Here is a 13,486-nt window from a genome sequence, read left to right as displayed (position 1 = left end):
GTGCTGTGGCACCACAGGATAGACCGACAGTCCTGCACCGCACGGTGCATTGATGCCCCACACGTCCCCACAGTGCTGCCCCCCTAAACCTGCAGGGGCTTGTGCTCTGTGAATCTCCCAGTTTGCACTGGGGCCCCCACTAGAGCGAAGGGTCAGGGGAGACAGTGGCTGAGCAGAGCAGAAATGCAGCAGGAACGTGTCTGAGATGAGACATTACAGGCCCCCTGCTCTCTGCTGATTCCAGAACCCGGTTCCCTGGAGGAGGCTGGGAAAAGCTGGGAGAACAATCACACGCAGGGAGGTAAGAGCAGGATGAGTCTGAAACTTCCCCTCTCGACACCACAGATTTCTGAGTGCAGGGGCCACCCTGGCCACTTGGGGACAATGACAGGCAAAATGCCTCCTGTTGCTGTCATATGGGGACACCCAGAGGAGGATGCGATGAGAGCTACTTTGCTACAGGAAAACACAGAATACTGCCCTCTGTAACAACATGGATGGGCTTGGAGAATATCACGATTAGTGACTTGGTCAGAAAAAGCTAAAAACCCTACGATTTCTCTCATATGTGGGACATAAACCTGAAACTCATGGACACAGACAGCAGTGTGGCGGTTCCCAGAGGGAAGGGGATTGGGAGAGGAGGGGCCTCATACCTGGTGAGGGAGGATGGTTTGTGTTGGGAACTGCCCTGCCTGGTATCAGAAGCTGTAACCCCCACCAAGTCTAAGGCTGAGGGAGTGGCCTTTGACCATAAACCAGCAAGGGGACAAAAAGCTTATCTCCCTGGCAGCAGCACTGCTTCTACTGCTTCATTCATAACTGAACCCCAATTCTTGGTCAGTTAGCCAATGACGGGTAAGATTCCTCAAGGGGGGAACAATCTAAGACAGGCACGATCACGTGGGAGGCCCCCAAGAAAGGACTTTGGGGGCTACAGCAAAAGGGGTGCTGGACCCTCACTCCTTGGCTTTGACACAGCCTGAGTTCTCATCATCTGGGAGAAAATCTCCTTATGGCTTGGTTGCTTAGTTCCCTTGGTCCACCTAAGCCTGAAACAATGACAGAGTGGTGCAGCCCTGTGCTGGAAAGGGCGGGTTCCCTGGGTGATCAGACCTAAGAAAGAATATGTAAAATCCTGTGAAACTTGCTTTGTTTAGAATGCTCTCAGTTGAAAGATAAGGGTCCAAGGAAGAAGTAAATTTTTTGTTCTTTACAGTTTTACGGCTCTTTGGCCCTGACTCAGAATAGGCCCTCAGAGTTCCTTGTTATCTATTGTTTGATCCTTACTTCCTAGCAATGAGTAATGAGCTTGTACCTGAATTCTTATTCAAACAAAACCAATAAAAAGCCTCTCCGGAAGGGGGATGAGGTGCTCTCTCCACCAGAGAGAGGGTGGCCAAGGGGCTGCCCATGTGAGGAGTGGCCCTTCTGTTCCTATTCCCCCACAGGTACTCGTTGTCTCTGTGTATGTTTTTAGCATGTTTCGACGAGCATCCGCAGCCAGGATGGATGCTGCTGGCCGGTATCCTCCACAGCTTGCCTTTGGGGGTGGGCACAAAGTGCAATGTACACATTCTGTATCGTAGAAATGTGTACCTGAAGCCTATACCATCCTATGAATAAGTGCACCCCAATACATTTAATAAAAAGACACACCCCTATCATTTAATATAAATACTGCAATAACTTATTTTTAAATAGTCAGAAAAAGTACAATATCTGCAAAAATAAAGAAAGCACAGGTACTCAAAAGATAGGGGCTGCAGGACAGACCCAGGCCTGAGCCCAGGCTGATGCGGCCTCAGGAAGCCCTCACTGAGCACAGCCCTGGAGCCACCACAAGAGATGGGTGACCCTCAAGTCCCTGGGATCCCAGATCCTCGTGGGACAAGGTTCTCCTGAAGTGGCAAGGACAAAAGAGGAACATAGAGGACCTAGACGAGGAATAAGCAAGATGAAGATGGTCTCACCCCAACTCTACTAGGACAGGACTGTCCGCAGGAGAGAGGACACAGGTCGCTGTAGGGAGAATGGCCTGCTGACCACCTCCTGAAATGATGCTGATAAAAACGTAGACACATTCCAATGCCAGCTGCAGAAACAGCAGTCAGGGATCCTCAAAGTCCCAAGGGGAGGCTGTACTGACTGTTTTAGCACCGAGTCTGAGGAACGAAGCACTGTCACACTGGGAAAGAGAGTTGTCATGAACAAACTCAGGCCAGTCTCAGAAGTGTCACTTTCTCCTATAGCCTACTCTGAAAATCCCCAAAACGCAGCTGTGCCCCTCGATCCCAATGACCACCACTTCATGCCCTCAGGGTCTCACCATTAGAAGCTGTGGGCACTGTTGCTGCCTGGGGAAGACACAACAGCAGAGTTATGGGGTGGGGGAGCCCCTCTCACAGACTCTAGCCCACACTCTCCCAAGGGTCCCAGACATCACCTCCCAACATCCACACTTACAGGAAGCCTTAGTGTAGCTCTCCCTGCCTCTGCCTGTGGGAAGAAAATATTCTGTGAGAAGTCAGGGGGAAGGCTGGGTCCTGTGTCCCTAATAGAACTCCACACTCCTGAAGCACAGGGAAGTTTCCAGAACTGTGACTGAACACCCAGGGTAGGATCAGGAAACACAGGGAAAGCACATGTGTGGGGAGTGAACCTACAACTACTCTGGACTTGTGTCCTCAGCAGGGACCTCTCCCTCTGGACTCTGACAGCTGGGAATCAGTCCCCATCGCTAGAAACATCAGGTCATAAATGTGTCCCTCACTTTCCCACAGGCCTCACAAAAGGATCAGTGTTAGGAAATAGGCCCCAGATGGACAAGCACCCATGTGGGGACACAATGCCCATTAATCAGGCAGAGCACACTTCCACCTGGGCTTGACCCCCAGGGTGATGGGGAACTCAGCCCCACCTCTTGCCCACCTGTGCTCTTCCTCCTCCACAGCACAGCTCCAGTGGCCAGAATTACAAAGAGAACACAGGAAGCAGCGATGACCATACTGGTGATGGTGGTCTCTGGTGGGGGGTCTGCGAGGGAAAGGTGAGAGGCCAACCTCAGGCCTGAGTCCTGATCTGTTCAAGGACCCCTGAGGAGACTGTCTGTGCCCATACCCCCTTCTCATCCCATCTCAGGGTCAGGGGCTGAGGCAGCCCCTGGTGCTGCACATGGCACGTGTATCTCTGCTCCTCTCCAGGGGACACAGTCAGAGCTGCCCACTTCTGGAAGGTCCCATCCCCTGCAGGCCCGGTCTCCACAAGCTCCGTGTCCTGGGTCAGGTCCTTCCCATCACACTGCCAGGTCAGGGTGATGTCCGCAGGGTAGAAACCCAGGGCCCAGCACCTCAGGGTGACCTCATGGTGAGAGATGGGGTGGTGGGTCACATGTGTGTTTGGAGGGTCTGAGGGGTGGGTGAGAAAATTTGGGAACTTTGCATGGCCATGGGATACTCCAGCAGTGCTCATGTGACCACCCTGAGAGTGGACAGGACAGTGGGGGTGGGAGAAGGGAGAGCAACACCCAGACACCAGCCTGGACAGAGGTTTCTGAGATAATCTCTTATTTCTGGGAAAGTTCCAGAAAAAAGCTGACAACTTAGGGTAGGAGTGTCCAGGTGTTTAAGGGGATACACAGACTCAGATGGAGGTTGAATTACTTGGAAAGGCCGGATTCAGGCCTCCAGTGACAGTGTCAGCTCCAGAACCAGGGAGAGGGTCCTGATATACCCAGTGCTGCAGGATGTGAGGGAACCGCTGTGGGGTATTTCAGGGAGAGGCTGGGTCCCTTATTGTCCTTTAGAGAAAGCTAAGCCCGCGGGTGAGTCACAGAATAAGGAAACCTGGGGGACTCTTCCCTCTCCAGAGCGGGAGGGGGATTCTGTCACTGCCCCATTTTCCTCCTCTCCTTGTAGGAAGCCGCCCCAGCCCACCGATCCCCTCCGAGGCTGAGCCCTGCCTGGTGCCTGGTCGGGGCAGCGTCTCCTTCCCCTTCTGCAGGAACAAATTGAGCCGGTACACACACGTGTGCTCCAGGAAGAACCTCCTGACCTCCGCATCAGGGACCCACACCAAGATGCTCATGGTGACTGGGACCGCTTTGGCTGCGGCCGTGGTCCAGGAGCGCAGGTCCCGGTTCAGGTAGTGGGCGTGCAGGTTGTTCAGGCTCGCTCTACTCATCCGCTGATCTTGCTTGATTTCCAGTGTCTGCTCCTCCCAAACACCTGGGTCCTCCTGCTCTTTCCACGCCTGCTCCAGTCACGGTACCCGCGGCTCCAACTTCGGGTTCACGGCGTCGCTGTCGAACTGCAAGATCTCCGAGTCGTCCACGTAGCCAACCACTAAGGACCGGTTGTTTCCGAGGGCCGGTTCGTACACGGCGGTGTGGGAATAGCTCAGGCTGTGTGGACCTGGGAGCAAGGCGGACAGGCGTCTTGGGTTTGCAGTGCCGTGGGTACCCGCGGGGCCCGGGGGTGGGGGGCGGGAGGTGGGAGGGGAGAAGGAAAAGGTGGTGATTGAAAGGAGGGGGCGGGGCCGAGGAGAGTGAGGGGTTGGGGTCTGGGCGGAGGGTGCTGGGTTATTGGAATCTCGGGGGTCCTGGGCCTCCTCTGCTGGGTCCGCCCACTCCCGCCCCGTGGAGGCGGTTTCCTCCCGACACCGCACTCACCGGCCCAGGTCTCGGTCAGGGTCAAGGATCCGGAGAACAACAGGACAATTATCTGCGCCGTCACCAGAAATGCTGAACTACAGGAGAAACTGTTCTGTTTCTGGTGAGGGTTTATATACAGGGAACCAGCCTGACGCCGACTGGCTGCTCCGGAGTTCGTTCAGCCAATGGCACACGGGACAGAGTTCAGAGTTTCTTACCCGGGAACTTTGACTGCTTCTCCCACACAGAGAACTCCCCGCCCCTCCCTGAAGCGGGGCAGCTCTGCTTCCTCTTTGCTACTTAGAAAGGAAGGGGTCCAGGTCGCACATTTAGCTATTTCTGTTCCTCATTCCGCTGACTCTTTTCTGTCCTCTCATCACACTCAACAAGTCCCTGACAGTTGTTTGGCTTCTCAGGAAGTGTCCTGCTGTCTGCATCTGATGTCACTTTAACTCGGTGTGATCACCTTAACCCTGCAAATCTCACCCCCTTTATGGGATGAAGACAGCCCTGTTGTGCTGACTGACCACCTCCTATTGGTGGCGCTGCTTTAACTTGGTTACAGAGGGATCTCATGTGAAGGATGAACAGGGACATTACTGAGAGGGACATGCAGTAACTTCCATGGTGGACATAATCGAGAACTCTCATCGACTGGAAATGAAATCTGCCCAGCACGCTGGACTCACTGCTCTAACTCGGGCTTGTCACCTGGACGAAGGTCCAGTAGCCAATGTTTACCCTGAGAGTCGTGTGCACCTGGTGTAGCCGTGACTGTGGGATGATGGGGAAGTGGGGAGGCCTCCTCACTTCCTCAGGGTAGTGCACAAAGATATGGAAATATGGTTGCAAATTTATTAGATGCCACACAGGACCCCAAACAATGGGCCGTTATCAAAATTCCGGGGCATTCTAAAACTGCCACCATGGAAGGGAAAGGAAGTCATTTTGCTGACACAGAAGCTAGCCAGGTAGCATTGAACTGACACATTATTCAGACTCAAGAATATTCTATCAAGTCAATAGAAGATGATCTTCTACAGTTTTAACAGACAGCTATGTAGGAGGAAAAGAGGCTCAGCAGCCACGGTCTTGTGGCTGCATGTCTGTGAAACAGGAGAAACATCAGTGGGTCCCCATTTCGAAAACTGTTGTTATTACTGTTGGCAGAGTGACCATTCTCAACACTACCAGGAAGATATGTCCATAAATACCCCAGCCTCACTGCATCCTGGATGCTTGTGGGAAGCCCTATGAGAATAGCCAACCCCTAACTCATTTTGGGGGTTACCATGGCCCATTTAACTGTGCATGGGAACAGCAACAGTTCTGGGTCCATTCAGTGCAACCCAGCTGCTCCCTGGCCATGGCTGCCCAATGGCAACAATATTCCTAGTGGATCCAACCCCACTGGCCCTCTAAAAGAAATAAAATGTGGGTTCTACAAGGGTTAGGGGCTGGCCTTGGTGCACTGAGACAAGCTCAACTTGCAGTCAATGAAGAATGTCACTCATTAGAAAAGACCCTTTACCTAAAGTGTGTCCTATAGAGGGACTGCTGTTCCTGAAGCAGGAAAAGGGTGGGAAGCGGCACAGAAGGACAGTGAGACCTGAGCTCTGTGGACGAACAGACTGGACAGACTATAGAAACTCAGGCCCAGACCCAGCAGTGGGACCTGCCTGTACCTGAACTCCATAGGCCTGTTGTCTGAGCTGATGCAGACACAGTAGGAAGTAGCTATGAAACCATGGCCAGTGGATTGGGAGCTGGAGCCCAGGCCAGACAGTTACTCGGTTCACAGAATACTCAAGTTCCTCCTCAAAATTACTGTCAGAATGTTGAATATCCAAGTAATGACGTTTTTTCCTAACTTAAAATAATTTTTAAAAAGTATTGAAGAAACATTTTAAGGTTATATTTTATTTATTTATTTATTTTTAGAGAGAGGGGAAGGGAAGGAGAAAGAGAGGGAGAGAAATATCAATGTGTGGTTGCTTCTCATGGGCCCCCTTCTGGGGACACTGATGGCAACCCAGGCATGTGCCCTGACTGGGAATCAAACCAGTGACCCTCTGGTTTTTGCAGGCCAGTATTTGATCCACACCAGCCAGGGCTAACTTAAAATCACTTTTTAGTTTTTCTGTTACTTTTTCCACTGAATTCCAGCACATATTCCCTGAATATAATCTCTCACCTCCAAACCCTGACCTCAGGACCCCGTAATTATCATACTGTTGACTGTATCCACGACTTTAATTGCTTTAATTTTAATTACATTTGACATACAATATCATATTATTGTCAGCTGTAAAACCCCATAATTGGACATTTATACAGCTTATTAAGTACTCTCCCTGATAAACCTAGGACCCATCTGACACCATACCTCACCTCAACAATATTACTGCCTATGTTCCCTGTGCTGTTCTTCACGTCCTACTAAGAAATGTCCAGATCTGATGTAGGAAAACCATCATATTTTCACTGATTTGGGTGCAAGTTATGAGAGGGGCAAAGGAGGGTGAGTGGAGAAGTGGTGAAGAGCACAGCAGGACAATCTCAGAGTATCTCCCTGTAAATTACTGATGAATGACAATCACCAAATAGCGAATGTATGATGGGGAGACCTGGCCCTCACCAACCTGATGAGTCACCAGGATGAATGTACCCACTGTTGGGACAGGTGGGTACAGTGTCCAGTCCTTGTTCTTTCTTCTTCCACAGTCCCGGCTTCCTTGGTGGCCTCATCCACGCTCACAGATTTAAATGTCATTCTCGTAGCATCACCTTCACATCTGTGTCTCCAGCCCAGACATTTCTCCTCAACGTCCCCACACTCATCTGTCCACCCTGACACCTTACTGGTGTTTCTAACACACATCTCCCCTTGACCTTCTCTTCAGCTGAAAGCTTGAAATGCCCACCCCTCCCCCACATAAGCTCCTCCCAGCGTCTTCCCCATCTCTGCTGATGTAACCCCATCCTTCTGATGACGTAGTACAAAAGTAGGGTGTCCACCTTGACTCCTTTCCCACACCCCAGACTGAATCACTAGGAAATGCTGTGAAATCCATTTTCCAAATGCATGTAGGGTCCAGTCCCTTCCCAGTGTTCCACCACTCGCAGCCCTGTCAGAACACCCAGCACCTGCAGCCTGGAACCATGGGAGCTTCTCCACACCTTTCCCTCCTGCCTCGCTGATCCTTTGTCTCCTGATTCTGTTCTCAGCCCAGGAGCCAGACTAACCCTGTGGCCCAAGGGCTCTCCCTTGGGATGAGCTCTCAGAAGAAGCCACTAAGGACATATGCTCTTTGGCCATGACCTTGCAGGACTCAGCATCTGCAGAATGAGATCAGTGTCTGCAGCAGATTAAGGACAGTGGACTCTGGAACAGCTCCTGCTTTAAGCAGGTGTTCTCACCTTCAGTTGGTTAGTTCTGTGATCCCACATGGACACCCCTGATGTGTACAAGAGGGGGGCCTGGAAGCTTGTGGAGACTCCTAGTCTACAAAGCGGCACTCAGTTAGAATCAGGGGGCTCAACCAGCTACAGCCAGAGGCACAAAAGGTCACATTTAGATGTGCGGGAAGGAACCCTTAAAAGTCTATGGAGCACAGGTGTTCATAGGGAACATCACTGGGGAGCAGTGAAGTCCCCTTGTCACGTGGTGCACACACTCTGTCCCTCCCAGGTTGCCTCCACACCTCATGGTAAGTTTATGAATGTAAAGTGGCTTAGAACAGGTTAAGAAACAGGGTGAAGGTATAGAGAGAATAACATACCAGAAACAACACACCTTGGAGCTTTTAATCTGAATCACTTTTGATTTATTTCTATATACATATATCAGTAATATTAAAATAATGCAGGGTCACTGAGATGATTAAATAACATTCCGATGCTGGGTGCAGACAGCAGTCAGGGATCCTTAAAGTCCCAAGGGGAGGCTGTAGTGACTGTTTTAGCACCGAGTCCTCTAGAAAGCAGCCCTGTCATGCTGGGAAAGAAAGTTGTCATGAACAAATTCAGGTCAGTCTCAGAAGTGTCACATTCCCCCACAGCCACCTCATGCTCAGAATGTTCCTCTCTGAGAATCCCCAAAACCCAATTTTGCCCCTCGGTCCCGATGTCCCCCACTTCCTGCCTTCAGAGTCTCACCATTAGGAGCTGTGAGAGACACATCAGAGCCCTGGGCACTGTCCCTGCCTGGGGAAGACACAACAGCAGAGTTAAGGGTGGGGGAGCCCCCCCTCACAGACTCCAGCCCACACCCTCCCAAGCACCCCAGATGTCACCTCCCCAACACCCAGACTTACAGGCAGCCTGAGTGTATCTCTCCCTGCCTCTGCCTATGGGAAGAAAATGTTCTGTGAGAAGTCAGGGAGAAGGCTGGATTACATGACCCTGAAGGAGCCCCATACTTTTGAAGCACAGGGAAGTTTCCAGAACTGACTGAACCCCCAGGGTAGGATCAGGAGTACAGGGAGAGTATGTGTGCTGGAACTGGACCAACCACCGTCTACATGACTATCCTCAAGAGACCTTTTGCTCTGACCTGGGACAGCTGGAAATCAGGCTCCATAGCTAGAATCATCAGCCGATAAATTGAACCTCATGTTCCCATAGGCCTCCCTAAAGAGTCAGTGTTAGTAAACAGGCCCCACATGGACAAGCACTCCTGTGGGGACATGAAGCCCATTAATGAGGTAGAGGTAGAGCACACTTCCACCTGGGCTTAACCCCAGGGGGATGGGAAACTCAGCCCCACCCCTTGCCCACCTGAGCTCTTCCTCCTCCACAGCACAGCTCCAGCAGCCACAGCTCCAAGGAGACCCAGGGCAGCAGCGATGCTGAGGATGGTGATGGTGGCCTGAGGAGAAGGGTCTGCGAGGGGAAGGTGAGAGGTCAATCTCATGCCTGAGTCCTGACCCTGCTCAGGAACACCCTGAGGAGAGGCTCTGTGCCCATGCTCCCTCCTCACCCCATCTCAGGGTCAGGGGCTCAGGCAGCCCCTGGTGCTGCACATGGCACGTGTATCTCTGCTCTTCTCCAGGGGGCACGGCCACTGCTGCCCACTTCTGGAAGGTCCCGTCCCCTGCAGGCCTGGTCTCCACCAGCTCCATGTCCTGAGTCAGGTCCTCCCCATCACGCTGCCAGGTCAGGGTGATGTCCGCAGGGTAGAAGCCCAGGGCCCAGCATTTCAGGGTGACCTCATGATGAGAGATGGGGTGGTGGGTCACATGTGTCTTTGGAGGTTCTGAGGGGAGGGTGAGAAAATTCAGGAACTTTGCCTGTTAATGGGACACTCCAGCAGTGCTCATGTGACTAGCCTGAGAGTGGACAGGACAGTGAGGGTGGGGGAAGGGAGCCCAACACCCAGACACCAGCCTGGACAGATATTCCCTTGTGTCCTGAAAAGTTCCAGAATCCGGCAAGAACCCAGGGTAGGAGTGCCCAGGCCTTTAAGTGGTGACACAGCCTTAGGTGGAGGCAGAGTGAGTCACCAGTGCTGGAGTCAGGTCTCTGGAGAATTGTCTCAGCCCCAGAACCAGGGAGAGCGTCCTGGTGCACCAGGTGCTGCAGGGTGTGAGGGAACAACTGTGGGGTGTTTCAGGGACAGGCTGGGTCCCTTACTGTCCTGTAGAGAAAGCTGGGCCTGTGGGTAAGCCACAGAATAACAAACCTGGGGGATTCTTCCCTCTCTGGAGACTGAGGGACATTCTAACACTGCCCCATTTTCCTCCTGTCCTTGTAGGAAGCTGCCGCAGCCCACGGATCCCCTCTTCGGCCGCGTTCTGGTACCTGTTCGGAGCAGCGTCTCCTTCCCCTTTTCTAGGAACAGGCGGAGCCAGTGCACGCACAGTTCCCCTAGGACTCCCCGCCGTCGCTCTGCTGCAGGGAGCTCCACCAACTTGCGCCAGGTGATCCGGGCCGCCAAGTCGGTTGCGGTCCAGGAGCGCAGGTCCTCGTTCAGGGCGATGAAGTCGGTGCCGTCATAGGCGAACTGAGTGTACCCACGGAGGAAGCGCCCGTCCGAGCTCACCACGCAGCCCCTCATTTCCTGGAAGGTGTGAGCCCCTGACCCCCGCCCCGGCGTCAGGTCCCTCCACTTATTTCCACCCCAACCAGGAGTATGCCCGGGTTTGGACTGGCGGTGTTGAACCCAAACTGAGAATTCAAACGGGTTACAGTCCCCTTGAATGCCTTCTGGGTTGGATGTCGCGCGCCCCTGCAGCTACTGAGTGAAGCTCGGACCTGGATAGTCGGGGCAACTCCGGCCTTTTGGTGGGGATGAGGGTCGGTGTGTATTTGCGCGCTCTCGACTCACCGTTCTCGCTCTGGTTGTAGTAGGCGCGCAGGTTGTTCAGGTTCCCTCCATACATCTTTTCGTAGTTTTTGGTGTCCCGTGTGTAGTCGTCCCAAAATTGTGGATGCTCCTGCTCCACCCATGGCTGTTCCATCCACGGCACCCGAGGCTCCAGCCTCTGCCTCGTGGCGTCGCTGTCGAACCGCGCGATCTCCGTGTGGTCCGCATAGGCCACGACGACGTACCGAGACTTCCCGCGGCCGGGCGCGGACACAGCGGTGCTGAAGACTGTCAGCGTGTGGGGCCCTGGGGACGGGAAGGACACTCGTCCTGGGCCCTAGGCGGTCGGGCGGTTAAGGGCACGAGTCCCGGGAAAGGAAAAAGGGTGGGTGGTGAGAAGAGGGGGAAGGGGGGCGGGGGCGGTAGTTGGGGATCTGCGGTCTGTGAGTTGCGGGTGCTGGAGGCATGCTTTCCCCGGGTCCTGAGTCCCCGCCTGGTCGCCTGGCTCCAGGCCCGCACAGGCCTTCCCTCCCGACCCGGCACTCACCGGCCCAGGTCTCGGTCAGGGCCAGGGCCCCCGAGAGCAGCAGGAGAAGCGGTGGGGGGCCCATGGCCCGCCTTGAGTGTCGGGGGAGAGTCAGGTCTGGTTGTCCATGAGACAGCGTACCAAGAATCACCGTGACGCTGATTGGCTGCTCTAATGTTCGCACATCCAATGGGAGCGAGAACTGCGAAGCGTCATGTGTATCCTGAAGGTAGGACCACACTTAGGTTGTGAGAGGAAGTGAAACCAACAGAATGGGACTCCTCAAACCCGTGAGTATCCCCTCACCCCATTTCTGTTCTCCAGGTCTCATGCTAAGACCCTGCAGCCAGATCTGAGGACCCGGGACTTTGCGCTGAGCCCCCTCCTACACAGAGAAGTTTCTGTCCCTCTGTCTCCCTGAGTCTGGGCCCACGGGCTGTTTTATTCATCGTGTCTCACACATTTTGGTTTCAGAAGATCTATACTGCTTTACAAAATAGGGAGGACGGCCAGAATAATTGTGTTTGTGTGTGTTACACCTATCGGTATTTACCATTCAAGGAATAAAGCAGTTTGAAAATTAATTCATTCATGAAGAATAATTTTAACAACCTATGACGTTAACAGAAATAATGTTTTTATACAAAATAAGTATTCTCCAAATAAACAAGGTAGTGAGAAGAGTGGATTTTTTTACATTTACATTTTCCCAAGTCTTAGTTCTTGTTTGTATCATTAGAAGTCCACTAGATTTTCGTATTTGCTTCTGTGTTAAATCAATTCTTTGGTTGTAGTTTATAAAAAAATACAGCCTCACACAAATATGTAGGGAGAGCATTTTTAAACCTTTCAGATAGGTGTGGATATTTATCTTTGATCATACACTAAAGCCACACAAGTGGTACTTCCTGGAAAGCTCTTTGCAAAGTGGAACCTGAAACTACACCCTTGAGTGTTTCTAATTCTGTTACATTATTTGAGTGGCTCTTCTATTGAATCAGGGTTCTTTTTCCAGACCCCAGTGGAAATGGTTGTCAGTTCTGGGAAGCTGTCTGGCTGCCATGGGGAGACACACATTTGCCAGAACCCTGGTTTTCCTCTGAGAGCTTCCATTCCATCCAGACAACAAGTGCTCTCAGGTGTCAACTGCCTGTTGACTCTCCTTGAGGGACAAGCTCATGTTCATTTGAGAGAGGGTTCGCCAGTTCACCACACCTCAGTCATCACAGGTTCTGTGTCTCTCATTCTCTTAAGTGAACTTGCTTTTCTGTGCAGAAGAGGCTGACTCAGCCCTAACAGGTGACTTTCCTGGGCTCATGACACTTGGGAATAAATGTAGCAGAAGTGCATTTGTGCACTTTCCCAGACATCATGGGAGATATTTTACTTTTTAATTCCCCATTTTCACTAAGGACAGTTAAGAAATTAATCCACTTGTATAATGAATTCAAGATATACTTATCTTCTTTTAAAATATTTTTTATTTTTCAATTACAGTTGATCCACAATATTAAGTTGGGTTCTGTACAACTCTGTGTTTACATATTTATGTAAGTTACAAACTGATCACCCCAATAAATCCAGTAATGATCTGATACCTTTTGGGGTTATTACAATATTAATGACTGTATTCCCTGTGCTGCACTTTATTTCCCCATGACTGTTCTGTAACCACCAGTGTGTCTTTCTTAATCCCTTCACCTTTTTCTCCTAGTCCCTCCAGTCCCATACCATCTGGCAACCAGCATCTGTTCCATGAACCTGTTTCTGTTTTTCTAGATTACTTTATTTTTCATATTGCACATAGAAGTGCAATCATCTGGCATTTGTCTTTTTCTACCTGACATATTTCACTCAGTACAATACCTTCCATTCCTGTAGTTGCCAATGGCAAGATTTCATTCCTTTTTAAAAAATTTTTTATTTCATTTTAATCATTGTTCAAGTACAGTTTTCTCCTTTTTACTCCCAATCCAGTCCCCCCTCCCACCCCTCCCCACTT

The 13,486-nt window shown here is 51.7% G+C and overlaps 2 protein-coding genes across 2 annotated transcripts in view; both read right to left on the bottom strand.

Moving 5' to 3' along the window:
- Positions 1-13,486, bottom strand: part of LOC114510749 (patr class I histocompatibility antigen, A-2 alpha chain-like) — a 512,772-nt gene that overhangs the window by 325,129 nt on the left and 174,157 nt on the right. The window lies entirely within an intron of this gene.
- On the bottom strand, positions 8,466-11,602 carry LOC114510842 (patr class I histocompatibility antigen, A-2 alpha chain-like). The gene is made up of 6 exons (XM_028529317.2): positions 11,506-11,602; positions 10,980-11,264; positions 10,454-10,729; positions 9,633-9,908; positions 9,431-9,535; positions 8,466-8,648 (listed from the first exon to the last, which is right to left on the bottom strand). The coding sequence occupies exons 1-6, from the start codon at positions 11,567-11,569 to the stop codon at positions 8,644-8,646; spliced, it is 1,011 nt and encodes a 336-aa protein (XP_028385118.2). The 5' UTR covers positions 11,570-11,602; the 3' UTR covers positions 8,466-8,643.

This window comes from Phyllostomus discolor, chromosome 12, assembly GCF_004126475.2.
Source record: "Phyllostomus discolor isolate MPI-MPIP mPhyDis1 chromosome 12, mPhyDis1.pri.v3, whole genome shotgun sequence".
NCBI classification, from domain to species: Eukaryota; Metazoa; Chordata; class Mammalia; order Chiroptera; family Phyllostomidae; genus Phyllostomus; species Phyllostomus discolor.
The sequence above is the reverse complement of the archived record's forward strand: the minus strand, read 5'-3'. Positions and strand labels throughout refer to the sequence as shown.